Source organism: Heterodontus francisci, chromosome 26, assembly GCF_036365525.1.
Source record: "Heterodontus francisci isolate sHetFra1 chromosome 26, sHetFra1.hap1, whole genome shotgun sequence".
In the NCBI taxonomy this organism is placed as follows: domain Eukaryota; kingdom Metazoa; phylum Chordata; class Chondrichthyes; order Heterodontiformes; family Heterodontidae; genus Heterodontus; species Heterodontus francisci.
Window position 1 is genome coordinate 30,542,971 of NC_090396.1, and position 17,114 is coordinate 30,560,084.

Consider the following 17,114-nt stretch of genomic DNA (forward strand, 5'->3'; position numbering starts at 1 on the left):
AATGCGTCCTTGGGGATCCTGCCATCTTCTATGCGGCTCACATGGCCAAGCCATCTCAAGTGCCGCTGACTCAGTAGGGTGCATATGCTGGGGATGTTGGCCGCCTCGAGGACTTCTGTGTTGGAGATACGGTCCTGCCACCTGATGCCAAAGATTCTCCGGAGGCAACGAAGATGGAATGAGTTGAGACGTTGCTCTTGGCTGACGTAAGTTGTCCAGGCCTCGCTGCCGTAGAGCAAGGTACTGAGGACACAGGTTTGATACACTTGGACTTTTGTGTTCCGTGTCAGTGCGCCATTTTCCCACACTCTCTTGGCCAGTCTGGACATAGCAGCGGACGCCTTTCCCATGCGCTTGTTGATTTCTGCATCGAGAGACAGGTTACTGGTGATAGTTGAGTCTAGGTAGGTGAATTCTTGAACCACTTCCAGAGCGTGGTCGCCGATATTGATGGATGGAGCATTTCTGACGTCCTGTCCCATAATGTTCGTTTTCTTAAGCCTGATGGTTAGGCCAAATTTGTTGCAGGCAGCCGCAATCCTGTCGATGAGTCTCTGCAGATACTGTTCAGTGTGGGATGTTAATGTAGCATCGTCAGCAAAGAGGAGTTCCCTGATGAGGACTTTCCGTACTTTGGTCTTCGCTCTAAGATGGGCAAGGTTGAACAACCTGTCATCCGATCTTGTGTGGAGGAAAATTCCTTCTTCAGAAGACTTGAACGCATGAGAGAGCAACAGTGGGAAGAAGATCCCAAACAGTGTATGTGCGCAAACACAGCCCTGTTTCACACCACTCAGGATGGGTAAGGAGTTTGATGATGCACCGTTATGCTGAATTGTGCCTTTCATATTGTCATGGAATGAGGTGATGATGCTTGGTAGCTTTGGTGGACATCCGATCTTTGCTAGTAGTCTGAAGAGACCACGTCTCTAGCACCAGCTAGATTTCTAACTGACAATGGAGGAGAATTTGCCAATGATGAGTTCAGGAGTATGTGTGAAAATATATATATTGTAGCAATGCACATGGCAGCAGAAAGTCCTTTTTAGTAATGGGATTTGTGAGAGAAATCATACCGTGATTGACAAAACGCTCTAAAAAATTTTAGCCGACCAACCAAATTGTAAATTGACTACTGCTCTGGCGTGGGTAGTACAAGTGAAAAACACATTTTAAATGGTTGGGGGCTACAGCCCCTATCAATTAGTTTATGGCAGGAATCTGAAAATACCTTTGGTGCTATGGACCAAGTGCGGGGAAATGGGATTAGTTAGGACGGGTGCTTGATGGTCGGCGCAGGCTTGTCGGGCTGAAGGGCCTGTTTCTGTGCTGTAAAACTCTAACTCTATGACTCTACATCTGCTGACGAGGTCAAAGGCTTTGGTGAGATCTATGAAAGCAACGTAGAGGGGCATTTGTTGTTTGTGGCATTTCTCCTGCAGCTGGTGAAGGGAGAAAAGAAGATTCAGAACAGCTGGACTCCAATGATGGGAAATTGAGGTGGGAATTTGGGAACCTCGCCTTATTGGCATTATCTTGTAGCAGTTGTGCCTACTGCAGATGCAAGAACTTCTCCATGACTTCAGAGGAAGCCTTGAAAATCCCTTGGCAATGCAAAAGGATTGGAGCAGTGATAGGCATCGACATGTTGTACCATAGACATTTGACAAAATTATTGATTCAGCCACGGACATGGGGCAGTTAAGCTGTGTATAAAGTGTACAGCCAACCTAATACCATCAAAGCACAGTCTAATTTAAAACACATTTCTCCCTATAAATAAAGTAGCTAAGCATACAAACATCAATGGACAGCAGCACAACTATTAGCTAGCTAGCAAACAAAATAGTATGAAATGTCAATGCGAATAACTTTGTTGACAGAATAGAGCTAGCTGCACCATGTCATGGAATGGTAGATGGACCTTGCCAGATGACCTCTATGGATTCACACTGTGTCAGGAGTGAAAATTCATCCAATAAACCATAAAACTCAAGGAGAGGATTGTTATTGTGGTCATTGAGGTGAGGCAGTAGAAAAATCAGCAATAGGAAGAAGGACCATTTCTCACACTGCTGTTGTCACAAGACAACTTAACCCGTGATGGTCAATGTTTGTGCAACTTCTCCACCTGCTTGTAATATGTGTCTGAAGACAGGGCAGCCAACAAAAGGGCAGTGATCTCCAAATCAGAAGAATTTTATAGGGTGAAGCATATAGTACTTCAGAAGAGTCATGTAAAAGAGAAAAGCAGAGTGGGACAGGAAGGGATAGAGAGATTAACAGTAGATAGCCAAAACTTGTTTATTCATCTTGGCAAGCTGTTAAACCAGGTCCTGGATTCTAAAATACAGAAACAACAGAATATCTCATGGACAAAATGTCATTTACTCACCAAAGCTAGTGACAAAATTAGATAAGCAGAATTACAAATAAAGAGCGCCCTTCCGTCCCTCCAATTAAGCAATTCCCTTAAATTCACTTACGTCTATCTCTTGGTCTATCACTTTCGATTCCAATTCAGTTCTGACAAGATGATTATTAACAGAAATCTTTTCTGCAAAAAGTTGAGCAGTTATTACTGCATGTATTATACAGTTACAAAATGTTTAGTCACTATCTGTAAGATTGTACTTCAGACACTGGTATGTCCAAGCCAAATCTTTTACCTGTTAGCAAAGCTACACTTAACATAATGTAATTATATGATACAGACAACTTTTAAATGACATTGGCCACTTAGGTTATGTGCTATCAAACTGGATAGTAAATGATGCACATGTTACTGATCTTTGACAGACTTGTAAAACTTGCCCTTTAATCCAATTTGCAGAAAATAAAACATTTAATAACTGTTTCTAACATGGTAATTGAAACATAATAAGTTTTTACTATGTCTTCCCTGACAGTTTTTAAAACTGCAAATGCAACATAGATTTTATTAAGGAATGTAGACTGTTCATTATAGAATAAGGTATATTAAACTTATCCATTACATTGTATTTACTAATTATTGTATATGGGTCAGTAGCATCCTGTTTTTGCCAATATCACTCAACCCCATTACACTGTACTGTTGTATTCAAGAAGAACTTACAGTGCTGAATTCTGTAGATTCCTTGGATTTTCTTGCCTGTTTTCCCCTCAATACAAATTCTGGAACAATGTGATTCCAAATGGATAACAGCAGAATTGCAATATTTATATAGAAGTAACAGTCCAGCAATTTTCAACATGTCACTGAGCTTATGTCCCAAGTGAAAGTAATGCTTCCCAGAGCACAAAGATCTCGACATTCCCAAAGTGATGTTTGCCATTTTAAAATGAGTTTACATAACACAAGTCTTTAAATTTTTTAACCTAGCTGCTGGTTATTTTAAAACACAAGGTTAAATGCTTGAAGCAGGGGTGTCCAGCTTTTTGCATGGGGGCCACATTACAATTTTTGTCTTACATAGGGGACACTGAGACAATTTCAGAAAGATAAAGACATTAAAATTTATCTTACTACTAAACAAAACAACAACAAATGTGTAATTTGTTAAGAAGCTTAAATTAGACTAATTTATTGACTTGTCACTATGTTGGACACTGATTTAGTGAGATATCTAGCAACTTTTGCTTGCATAAGTAGTCAGTGTTTGCTCACACAGTTGTAGCGATGCAAAGTATTCTGTATAGATGTCCATCTGTCAAAAGTGATCTTGATCATTCTCTTTCTCCCTTCTCTCTCTCTCTCTGTTTGTCCCTCTCTCTCTCTCTGTCTCCCCCTCTCTGTCATCTCCAACTCTCTGTGTTGTTCCCCCTTCTCTCTGTCCCCCTCTAGCTATCTCTGTTCCCCCCTCTTTGTGTCCCCTCTCTCTCTCTGCCCCTCTCTCTCCCTCTGTCTCTCTCTCTCTCTGCCCCCTCTCTCTTCTCTTTCCCTCTCTCTGTCCCCCTCTCTTTCTCTCTCTCTCTCTCTCTGCCCCTCTTTCTCTCTTTCCCTTTCTCTCTATCTCTCCATCCCCCCTCTCTCTCTTTCTGTCGCCCTCTCTGCTTTCTCTCTCCCCCTCTTTCTCTCTCTCGGCCCTCCCCACTCTGTCTGCCTCCCTCTCTCTCTCTCTCTCTCTCTCTGACAGTTGCAGAACGCAGGAACTCTCAGCTTTGTGGTTGGTCAGTTTTTTTTTAAATTGCAACCTTCAGTTTCACAGCTTATAGGTGCTTAAAGCAGAGACCATGCTTCCGAACCTCGGGCAAGTTTGGGGTTTTCAGCAGGCTTTTAAAAAAAAGATCGTAACCTAAACCCTAAACTTGTTCAAGGTTCAGAAACGTGGTCTCTGCTCTAAGCATCCATCAGTTGTGAAACTGACAGCTGTGAATTTTTTTTTAATGGACTGGGCTGGAAGAAGAAGCCAATGGGAAATTTCTCATTCCCGAAATTACCAGTCATGGACCTCAAAATCTTTTACCACGGACACTGGTGTCCATTTACGGACATGTTGCCAACCCCTGGAATGGAGAACCAACTTCAAGGGCTCTGCTCCCCTTTTCCTGACCTTTGCGTCAGGGGAATAGGTATTTCCTGGGGAAAGTGTGCATTGAGAAGTTTAGCACATGTTAGCCTTCATTATATACATAACCTCGAGCTTCCTTCCTTTATTGGCATGTCAACAATTTCTTATTTCTGTTCAGAGATTCTTTCCAAACCATGTCTCTCTCTGGTGGGTTAACCCACTGCCAGTATCTCACCAGAAATGCCAAAATAATGCTAAATACAATGATGCTGATTGCCATTTTTTCTGTGTAGAAGTAACTAATAAGCTTATACATTGTAGGCAGGAGGAAGACTGAGGGATAACCAGTGAGCTTTGATTTCAACAGAGTGTGGATGCAGCGAGATGGAATAGCATGTGGATGGCAAATTCAGAGACTGGGATGAACCAGATTGTGAAAAAATTTAAGAAGTCTATTGTCCCTCTTGATATTAGGCATTGGCAACTATGGAGGAGTTTCGAAACCTTGACCGTGATATTGAAGGCTCTGCCAAACGATGGAAGAAGTTTGTGGAGTCTGAATGTCCAGAGAAAGAGAAGTTTCCACAAGAATGGAAGAGCAAAACAACACTACAGCAGTTGTGTATGATGAGGGCATTGCGCCCTGACAGAATGACCTACGCAGTACGGTAAGAATAAGAGCCATGATCCTCCTCTGTTAAAACCAGAACTGTGCACGTTGGAGGCAGGTTGCTGTCAGATTGCCCATTTTTTTCATTTTTAACCCCCATCCACCAATTCAAAACAATTTCTAGGCTGACTTCGCTGTAATTTTCAGGGGAACTTAGTTTAAATATTCACCATGAGCTCCCAGCATCAGACATGCCACTGATGGGGAGCTTTCTTGTTTGGGTAATGCAACAAGCATGCTGTTGTAGGATTTAAAGGTTACTGGCAGCTTGAAGGGGAGAACGTCCAGAAAACAATGATTGGAAGAAGGTTTGACAACAATGATAGTTCTCAGATCTGCAGCAGGGCAGAGAGTCCTCAGGTTCACCATTGCAAGTCTGGTCATATTGCTGCACAAAGTCAGGTGGAGGAGGGAGGCTTTATCTCAAACAGTGCAACACAGAGCTCCCCACCCTCCACCCACCAATGACAGCACCTCTAGAACTGCTGAAGGAGGTGGCCAAGGCAATCACTACCAGTAGCAAAGCCCACGCTTGACAACTCTGTGCCAGAAAAAGCTTAACTAACTTATTGGGCTGAGTAAGGTCAGGAAAGCTGGCCACACCTTCCAAAAATGCACTCAATAAGCATATCTTCCCTTTAGAATAACCTTCCCTTGCTCAGTGTTAAAGTGTTTATTAGTTGCTTATTTTCAGTGTCCAGGCTGCAGAATAGTGTCCATTATACCCCGGCTTTCAATTGGAGGTCTTCTTTTGCTCATTTCCTAAAGAGGTACAAATACCTGCAGTCACCCTCCTAAAGCCTCATGTGGAATGTAATCGCTTGGTACACACTACACCTATTTCTGGGCTAAAGGCTGGTACATTTATTATATGTCATGGTAACCAGAGATACATTTTCCACAAACCAGAGAACAGTGACAGATGGTGGATCCCAAACCATCACCTAAGAGGAGGAGACGATCGAGAGTGTCTGAGATGAGCAAGTAGGAGAGCAAATGTCAATTGAAGTTGCATTCTGCTTCTCATCTTCAAACTCTAGCATGAAAATCTCATGTACACATGACAGTTAATGCAGTGGTAAATGAGATAAAGAGGAGAACAAAGAACAAAGAAAATTACAGCACAGGAACAGGTCCTTCGACCCTCCAAGCCTGCGCTGATCCAGATCCTCTATCTAAAACATGTCGCCTATTTTCTAAGGGTCTGTATCTCTTTGCTTCCTGTCCATTCATGTATCTGTCTAGATACATCTTAAAAGACGCTATCGTGCCCGCGTCTACCACCTCCGCTGGCAACGCGTTCCAGGCACCCACCATCCTCTGCTGTATCATGACTATTTTTCAGCCTGCAATAGGTTACCCTGTGCGTCCTTTTGAAACTGTTACTGCTCCTCTTCCTGGTCCCTTTGCTGTACACGAGAGGTGGTATCCACGAAATTAGAAGGTAAAATTGTGCACACTCTCACTCTTTTAAGATGACAGCCAGATGGGAGTGCAGCATATCCTCAGGTTGATCCAGGTACCTGAAATATGCATTCAACATAGTTCCCCTTCACACTGAGGGTCAATAGATTTAATTGATGGAAGCTTGCCAAATGTTAATATGTATTTGAATCCTGGCAAATAACACAATCAGTAAATATTGTGATGCAGAAATAAAAACCTGACTTTATTCTCTCAGAGATTTTGTTGAAGAAAAATTGGGCAACAAGTATGTTGTGGGGAGATCACTGGATTTTTCAACATCCTTTGAAGAATCTGGGCCTGCCATACCGATGTTTTTTATCCTTTCTCCTGGTGTCGACCCACTCAAGGATGTAGAAGGACATGGTAATATTTCACGGGTTTTTATTGCCAATTCCAAAAGAGCTAAAATTCAGATAAAGCTAAACTGAAACAAATGTTCATTATTGGCAAAGAAAAACTTGGAGGCAGTATAAGTAATATTTAGCAATGGAATTTAACATCTAAGTTAAGGGTCAACTGTATAAACTGAAGATAAAGCACCATCATTCTAGCTTGTAATCAGTAAGTGACAAATTGGAAGCAGCTGAAAATGTTACAAGCTGTATTTTATCAAATTTATGTTGCATATAGGAGGGTGAGGTACTTTGTCAAATCACATCCTTCTTATGTTTTGGTTATAACTTACATGGACCAATCCACAAATTTTACTTCGGCCTTGGTAAAGAACATTATTCACTTATGTTGTGTCACATGCTATCAAAATAATCCATGCACGTCTGCACAGTAGTGACTGGGTCTGCGAGCCATATGCTCCACATTTTCCAAGTGAATGTGTAAACTGTTGTTGATGGTGGACTGATTAGAAGTGCTGTGCTCTAAATTTACTTCAAGCTTTTACATAACATACTTTATTTTGGAGGCTGATGTCAGCTGCACAGTTGTTTTAACTGAAGAGTTGTCTTGTGGTTCTTTGCTTTCATAAAAGACACAGTAAAAACCACTGCTTAAAGTGCAGAACCCAACATTAAAGCTGCAGATTGACCAATATTTCCACTGAAAGGGTTGTGTTATTTTTGGTCAATGTACCACGAACACTGACTTCAGGTTGTGTTCCTGGTTTAACTGAGGAAGCAATGAATTTCAAAGATCAATTTAGTTCTATAAAACTGAGTTTGGCAGTTTGTGATCTGGCTAATGGCAGTTTGAAGATTGAATTGCCTGTCAAGGCTGTGTATCCAATAATAAACAGAAGTTGATTGTACCTCAAAATTTAATAAAATATATTGCATCTTTACATTTTGCACATGGTTTCACATTAAAATGTAAGAAAAATCTAATATATTGTATTTAATATTGTTTTAGCCATAAATGCTGACTTGGCATTTTTGCACAAGTGAAATAGATCATACCAGTAATGGATGGAATGTTCTGTACTCACAATTGTTGTTCAACTACAGGTAAAAAGCTGGCTTTCACATTTGATAATGGTAACTTTCACAATGTCTCACTTGGACAAGGCCAGGAGGTGGTAGCTGAACAAGCTCTCGACCTGGCAGCTAAAGAAGGCCACTGGGTTATTCTACAGGTATGTAACACTTATTGCTACTGTTCGGATACATTTCCAAGAAGGATTGATTGTCTGGGCTTGTGCTTGGTCCTATGGTCTGAGATATGAAAAATGAGCCATTGCAAATTACTGAGGGCACCATTATCTGAATTTTTCATACTCTTAAGCGGAGGAATACAATGTTGTGATAACTGATCTGTGACATTTAATTTAAACTATCGCGAGTGTTACTCAGAACTGATTCTGTGAATCCAAGTTAGTATGAGAACAGTTGCTGTCCTCCTCCTTCGTTAGTTCTAATGTTCACAGCCTAATTCATGATGCATTTGACCCTGTCCTTCAGAGCGAACACAAACAGATCTGAATAATTTGTGAAAAGTGCAGCTTTATGTGAGCACTGTGTAGGGACTCAGAAAGCTTGGAATATGTGCTGGAGCAATGTTGCGAGGTTATGAGAGTGATTTTAACCTAGCTCGCTGAGCAGAAAACCTATGGGACAGGTGGAATGCTGGTTTTACACCCTGCCCATTATAACTGCCCACTGACTTAAATGTAGAATAAGGTAGGGCTGGATTTTGGGGAGGGGGCAGGGCTTCCAGCACTGGGCCGGAAGAGTGGGGAATCCCACTTCGGCCTTTTTGTGCCATACAAAGCGATCTTCTGGTGTTTTGAAGTTGTGTCCCGTGCCGGGAGCCCTTTAAAGATGGGGATCCCACCTCCAAGAGCTGCTGGCCAATCACAGGGCTGGCAGCTCAGCAGTATTGGCAGCATCACCAGGTGCAGTGGCCACTGCCGGTATTGCAGAGGCCTTGGACCCAGGCCCAGGGCTGGAACCACAGACCTCAGGTAAGTGAGGTGGGGTCGCTGGGGCCAGTTCAGAAGGACCCAGCAAGTGGGTGTTGGGGAGCTGATCGTAAAGCCCGAGGTGTGGGGATCCAGGGAGGTGCATTGTTTCCCAGCCAAGGTCCTCCGTGGGCCACAGATTGCCCAAGGATAAGGCCCCGCCCCCCAAACCCTTGCTTTACAAGGCGCCCTCCCTGCCATTCGTTAGATCTCAGCATCAGCAGGAAGAAGCCCTGAAGTGGCTGTTAATAGGCCACTTAAGGGCTTCAATTGTCCTCTGTGTAAGAAGGCTGTCGTAAGTCTATCCCACCCCCAGCAAGTTCCTTTGACAACAGGGTGGCAACAGGCCCTTCCCCCGTCACCTGTTGCAATTCTATGGGCCTTCCCGCCTCCGACCCCGCCTTAGGGGGCTCATAAAATCCAGCCCGTAAAACCAGCATTGCACACAATCTTGTCATTACCCTGACAGGTGGGTTATGTTAAAATCTGAATTTTAATGTGACTTCAAATGGTAAAACAACATTCAGGTGGCCCAGCACATACTCTGCCTTAGAGTTCAGAACTCTTTTTTTTTTAGAACATTACAGCGCAGTACAGGCCCTTCGGCCCTCGATGTTGCGCCGAAATGTGAAACCATCTGACCTACACTATTCCATTTTCATCCATATGTCTATCCAATGACCACTTAAATGCCCTTAAAGTTGGTGAGTCTACTACTGTTGCAGGCAGGGCGTTCCACGCCCCTACTACTCTCTGAGTAAAGAAACTACCTCTGACATCTGTCCGATATCTATCACCCCTCAACTTAAAGCTATGTCCCCTCGTGTTTGCCGTCACCATCCGAGGAAAAAGACTCTCACTATCCACCCTACCCAACCCTCTGATTATCTTATATGTCTCTATTAAGTCACCTCTCCTCCTCCTTCTCTCCAACAAAAACAACCTCAAGTCCCTCAGCCTTTCCTCGTAAGACCTTCCCTCCATACCAGGCAACATCCTAGTAAATCTCCTCTGCACCCTTTCCATAGCTTCCACATCCTTCCTATAATGCGGTGACCAGAACTGCACGCAATACTCCAGGTGCGGTCTCACCAGAGTTTTGTACAGCTGCAGCATGACCTCGTGGCTCCGAAACTCGATCCCCCTACTAAATAAAAGCTAACACACCATATGCCTTCTTAACAGCCCTATTAACCTGGGTAGCAACCTTCAGGGATTTATGCACCTGGACACCAAGATCTCTCTGTTCATCTACACTACCAAGAATCTTCCCATTAGCCCAGTACTCTGCATTCCTGTTACTCCTTCCAAAGTGAATCACCTCACACTTTTCCGCATTAAACTCCATTTGCCATCTCTCAGCCCAGCTCTGCAGCCTATCTATGTCCCTCTGTACCCTACAACATCCTTCGGCACTATCCACAACTCCACCGACCATCGTGTCATCCGCAAATTTACTAACCCACCCTTCTACACCCTCTTCCAGGTCATTTATAAAAATGACAAACAGCAGTGGCCCCAAAACAGATCCTTGCGGTACACCACTAGTAACTAAACTCCAGGATGAACATTTGCCATCAACCACCACCCTCTGTCTTCTTTCAGCTAGCCAATTTCTGATCCAAAGCTCTAAATCACCTTCAACCCCATACTTCCGTATTTTCTGCAATAGCCTACCATGGGGAACCTTATCAAACGCCTTACTGAAATCCATATACACCACATCCACTGCTTTACCCTCATCCACCTATTTGGTCCCCTTCTCGAAAAACTCAATAAGGTTTGTGAGGCACGACCTACCCTTCACAAAACCGTGCTGACTATCGCTAATGAACTTATTCTTTTCAAGATGATTATAAATCCTGTCTCTTATAACCTTTTCCAACATTTTACCCACAACCGAAGTAAGGCTCACAGGTCTATAATTACCAGGGCTGTCTCTACTCCCCTTCTTGAACAAGGGGACAACATTTGCTATCCTCCAGTCTTCCGGCACTATTCCTGTCGACAATGACGACATAAAGATCAAAGACAAAGGCTCTGCAATCTCCTCCCTAGCTTCCCAGAGAATCCTAGGATAAATCCCATCTGGCCCAGGGGACTTATCTATTTTCACACTTTCCAAAATTGATAACACCTCCTCCTTGTGAACCTCAATCCCATCTAGCCTAGTAGCCTGAATCTCAGTATTCTCCTCGACAACATTTTCTTTCTCTACTGTAAATACTGACGCAAAATATTCATTTAACACTTCCCCTACCTCCTCTGATTCCACACACAACTTCCCACTACTATCCTTGATTGGCCCTAATCTAACTCTAGTCATTCTTTTATTCCTGATATACCTATAGAAAGCCTTAGGGTTTTCCCTGATCCTATCCGCCAATGACTTCTTGTGTCCTCTCCTTGCTCTTCTTAGCTCTCCCTTTAGATCCTTCCTGGCTAGCTTGTAACTCTCAAGCGCCCTAACTGAGCCTTCACATCTCATCCTAACATAAGCCTTCTTCTTCCTCTTGACAAGCACTTCAACTTCTTTAGTAAACCACGGCTCCCTCGCTCGACAACTTCCTCCGTGCCTCACAGGTACATAACTATCAAGGACACGCAGTAGCTGCTCCTTGAATAAGCTCCACATTTCGATTGTTCCCATCCCCTGCAGTTTCCTTCCCCATCGTACGCATCCTAAATCTTGCCTAATCGCATCATAATTTCCTTTCCCCCAGCTATAATTTTTGCCCTGCGGTATATACCTGTCCCTGCCCATCGCTAAGGTAAACCTAACCGAATTGTGTCAGAAAACCCTCCTGCACACACTGGACAAAAACTGACCCATCTAAAGTACTCGAACTATCGTATTTCCAATCGATATTTGGAAAGTTAAAGTCCCCCATAACAACTACCCTGTTACTCTTGCCCCTGTCGAGAATCATCTTTGCTATCCTTTCCTCTACATCTCTGGAACTATTTGAAGGTCTATAAAAGACTCCCAACAGGGTGACCTCACCTCTCCTGTTTCTAACCTCGGCCCATACTACCTCAGTAGACGAGTCCTCAAATGTCCTTTCTGTCGCTGTAATACTCTCCTTGATTAACAATGCCACACCCCCTCTCTTTTACCATCTTCTCTGTTCTTACTGAAACATCTAAATCCCGGAACCTGCAACATCCATTCCTGCCCCTGCTCTACCCATGTCTCCAAAATGGCCACTACATCGAGATCCCAGGTACCAACCCATGCTGCAACCCAATAAAGTGGCCACCTTATTCCGGATGCTCCTGGCGTTGAAGTAGACACACTTTAAACCAGGTTCTTGCTTGCCAGTGCCCTCTTGCGTCCTTGTAATCTTATCCCTGACCTCACTACTCTCAACATCCTGTACACTGGCACTACAATTTAGGTTCCCATTCCCCTGCTGAATTAGTTTAAACCCTCCCGAAGAGCACTAGCCAATCTCCCCCCCCAGGATATTGGTACCCCTCTGGTTCGGGTGAAGACCATCCTGTTTGTAGAGGTCCCACCTACCCCAGAAAGAGCCCCAATTATCCAGGAAACCAAAACCCTCCCTCCTGCACCATCCCTGCAGCCACGTGTTCAACTCTTCTCTCTCCCTATTCCTCGCTTCGCTATGACGTGGCACGGGCAACAACCCAGAGATAACAACTCTGTTTGTTCTCGCTCTAAGCTTCCACCCTAGCTCCCTGAATTTCTGTCTTAAATCCCCATCTCTCTTCCTACCTATGTTGTTGGTGCCTATGTGGACCACGACTTGGGGCTGCTCCCCCTCCCCCTTAAGGATCCCAAAAGCACTAAACCATGTACAGATAAACTCATAACCAGATATCCACCCACCCCGACCCTTGTTAAATAAATCTTGTTTTTTTTTGTTAAGCTGAGCTAGTTTGTAGTCCAGTAAATTTAGCAAGTTGCAATTAATTTGTTTTTTTTTTAACTGCAATTAGTCTTATACTCAGTATATATCATACTTTGGAAGGCTACAATAAGGATTACAAAAATAATTCTTCATGTTCAGGCTTACATGCAACAAGACCATACAGAAAATGTGTGGCTACTGGAAGCCGTTATTCCAGAATAGAGGTTAATGCTGCATTTCTATTCCATTCCATGAATCAAAATTACATAAAATGGTTTGTCAGGAATGTAATCGCTATGTAGGAATAAAAGCAAATTGCATACTTGGGCCTTGCTTAGAATTTTTCATTCCGTACACAAGCCAGCAAAAGAATTACAAGTGCAGTGTCTGGCCCACTTCTCCTTGATTGTGAGATGTGTAGTCATAGAGTAATACTGCACAGAAACAGGCCCTTAGGCCCATCGTGTTCGTGCCGGCCATCAAGCACCTATCTATTCTAATCCCATTTTCCAGCACTTGGCCCACAGCCTTGTAAGCTATGGCGTTTCAAGTGCTCATCTAAATACTTCTTAAATCTTCTGGGGGTTCCTGCCTCTACCACCCCGTCAGGCAGTGTGTTCCAGATTCCAACCACCCTCTGGGTGAAAAATTCTTTCCTCAAATCCCCTCTAAACCTCCTGCTCCTTACCTTAAATCTATGCCCCCGGTTATTGAAACCTCCGTTAAGGGAAAACGTTTCTTCTTATCTACCCTATCTATGCCCCTCATAATTTTGTATACCTCAATCAGTTTCCCCCTCAGCCTTCTCTGCTTGAAGGAAAACAACCCTAGCCTATCCAGTCTCTCTTCATAGCTGAAATGCTCCAGCCTAGGCAACATCCTGGTGAATCTCGTCTGCACCCTCTCCAGTGCAATCACATTCTTCCTATAGTGTGGCGACCAGAACTGTACACAGTACTCCAACTGTAGCCTAACTAGCATTTTATACAGCTCCATCTTAACCTCCCTGCACATATATTCTATGCCTCGGCTAATAAAGGCAAGTATCCCATATGCCTTTCTAACCACCTTATCTACCTGTGCTGCTACCTTCAGTGATCGTTGGACAAGTACACCAAGGTCCCGCTGACCCTCTGTACTTCCTAGGGTCCTACCATCCATTGTATATTCCTTTGCCTTGTTAGTCCTCCCAATGTGCATCACCTCACACTTCTCAGGATTAAATTCCATTTGCCACTGCTCTACCCATCTTACCAGCCCATCTATATCGTCCTGTAATGTAAGGCTTTCCTCCTCACTATTTACGACACCACCAATTTTCATGTCATCTGCGAACTTACTGATCATACCTCCTATATTCACATCTAAATCATTGATGTACTACAAACAGCAAGGGTTCCAGCACCGATCCCTGCGGCATACCACTGGTCACAGGCTTCCACTCTCAAAAACAACCCTTGACCGTCACCCTCTGCCTCCTGCCATGAAGCCAATTTTGGATCAAATTTGCCCTGGATCCCATGGGCTCTTACCTTCTTGATCAATCTTCCATGCGAAACCTTATCAAAAGCCTTACTGAAGTCCATGTAGAAGTCCATGTAGACTACATCAACTGCCTTACCCTCATCTGCACATCTAGTCACCTCCTCCAAAAATTCAATCAAATTTGTTAGACATGATCTCCCCCGACAAAGCCATGCTCGCTATCCTTGATTAATCCCTGCCTCTCCAAGTGGAGATTAATCCTGTCCCTCAGAATTTTATCCAATAGTTTCCCTACCACTGATGTTAGACTCACTGGCCTGTAATTACCTGGTTTATCCCTGTTACCTTTCTTGAATAATGGTACCACATTCGCTGTCCTCCAGTCCTCTGGCACCTCTCCTGTGGCCAGAGAGGATTTGAAAATTTGTGTCAGAGCCCCTGCAATCTCCTCCCTTGCCTCACATTACAGCCTGGGATACATCTCATCTGGACCTGGGAATTTATCCACTTATAAGCCTGCTAAAACCACTAATACCTCCTCCCTTTCAATGCTAATTCGTTCAAGTATATCACAATCCCCCTCCCTGTTCTCTGCAACTACATTGTCCTTCTCCATAGTGATCACAGATTAAAAGTAATCATTTAAAACCTCATCTACGTGCCCTGCCTTCACACACACATTGCCACTTTGGTCCCTAATGGGCCCTACTCTTTCCCTGGTTATCCTTTTGCCCTTAATATACTTATAAAATGCCTTGGGATTTTCCTTTATCTTGCCCACCAGTGTTTTATCATGTCCCCTCTTCCTCTCCTAATTACATTTTTAAGTACCCCCCTACACTTTCCATACTCCTCTAGGGCCTCCGCTGTTTTCAGCGCTCTGAATCTGCCATAAGCCTCCTTTTGCTTCCATATCCAATCCTCTACATCCCTTGACATCCTGGGTTCCCTGGACTTATTGGTCCTACTCTTCATCTTTACGGGAACATGTTGGCCTTGAACTCTCACTATTTCCTTTTTGAATGATTCCCACTGATCTGATGTAGACTTTCCTACAAGTAGGTTCTCCCAGCCCACTTTGGCCAGATCCTGTTTTGTCAAATTGAAATCAGCCTTCCCCCAATTCAGTACCTTTATTTCCGGTCCATCTTTGTTCTTTTCCATAACTACCTTAAATCTTACATAATTATGGTCACTATCCCCGAAATGCTCCCCCACTGACACTTCTACCACTTGTCTGGCTTCGTTCCCTAAGATTAGATCCAGTACCGCCCCTTCTCTTGCCGGACTTTCTGTGTGTTGTCTCAAAAAGCTCTCCTGGATGCACTTTAAGAACTCCATCACCTTTAAGCCATTTGCACTAAGACTATCCCAGTTAATATTGGGGAAGTTGAAATCCCCTGCTATTATTACCCTATTATTTTTACACCTCTCTGAGATTTGCCTACATATCTGCTCCTCTATCTCTCCCTGACTGTTTGGAGGCCTGTAGTACACTGCCAGCAAAGTGACTGCCCCCTTTTTATTTTTAAGTTCTACCCATATGGCCTCATTTGAGGAACCTTCTAAGGTATCGTCCATCCTCACTGCAGTTCTGTGTGTTATCAGATTCCAGATACTCTTAGTTCACCTGTGGAGATAAAAAGGGTGCATTTTAAGTGTAGCATGGTACCCTCATGAAATTAGCATTAAAGTACTCGGTAACGTAATGCTTAACGTCAGCATGGTCACTGTTGTTCTTTCGATCTGTTGTCTGTTCTTCATGAACTTGACTAGGCTCATTTTAAAGACCCCAACACTGGCTCATTTTAACCTTCCATACACTCTAGGCTGCATATCCAGGCCACCTTTTCCTCTACATCAAATCATTCCTTCACTACTGAGGATCTCTCTTCGATGATTGCTTTTCCTGGCAGTTGATTGCAGTTTTCTTCTTTGGATTTTTTCAAGTATCTGAACCATTTCCAGATTTTCTGAAGGTTTCCTTTTTTATTGAGGTTGTAATGAACCATCATGGCATCTCTCCTATTGCGTATTTTTTTGTGGGCGAGGGGGTGAGGGGTCGGACAGAATTGGTGTTGGTTCTCATTTTTTTTATCTCGTCCTAGTCATAAACTCTATTCCACAACTTAACTTGTACTTAACTACAATGAATCCACCAGTTTTATGATTGGATCTGGTAACTCTAGTGTCATAGCTACACAGTGGAACTTGTAGCGCTCCCAAATGAATAATAACTGAATATACTTAACACAGCATAAACTCTCTAAAGTTCCTTACTGCTGACAGTCAGAAAATCAGAACTTAAATCTTCAGTCTCAAGAAACAAAAAATGTCATTTCTTCTAAATAACTATTTTTAGAATACTTTAGTAATCCATTTTCAAATGTCATGCCGGTAATATGTTTGTAAAGAGCAAATGTGGAAATTTTATAAATATTGACAATGAAAGAGGTCCGTGTGACATATTGTGGCAAGCATCTAAACCTGAGAGGCCTCATAGCACATTCATTTTCTGAAATGTCACTTCAATTATTTTACGATCAATGTCATTTATTCCATGAATGGCTTTAACTTTCATACATTGTTGCTTCGTTAGCTTCACTTCCTGTCATAAATTAAACAACAAAAAGCTTTCAGTTGGATGATAGATGTTAATCAAGTTTTTTCAGCAGAATCAGTACAATTCATCAACACTTTCTACACTGCCAAGCCCC

The 17,114-nt window shown here is 43.2% G+C and overlaps 1 protein-coding gene across 1 annotated transcript in view; it reads left to right on the top strand.

Moving 5' to 3' along the window:
* LOC137384244 (dynein axonemal heavy chain 9-like) overlaps positions 1-17,114 on the top strand; it is a 584,247-nt gene that overhangs the window by 493,170 nt on the left and 73,963 nt on the right. The window contains exons 60-62 of the mRNA XM_068057979.1: positions 4,968-5,161; positions 6,845-6,993; positions 8,088-8,215. Coding sequence (XP_067914080.1) covers positions 4,968-5,161; positions 6,845-6,993; positions 8,088-8,215 — 471 coding nt within the window. The remainder of the gene's footprint in view (positions 1-4,967; positions 5,162-6,844; positions 6,994-8,087; positions 8,216-17,114) is intronic.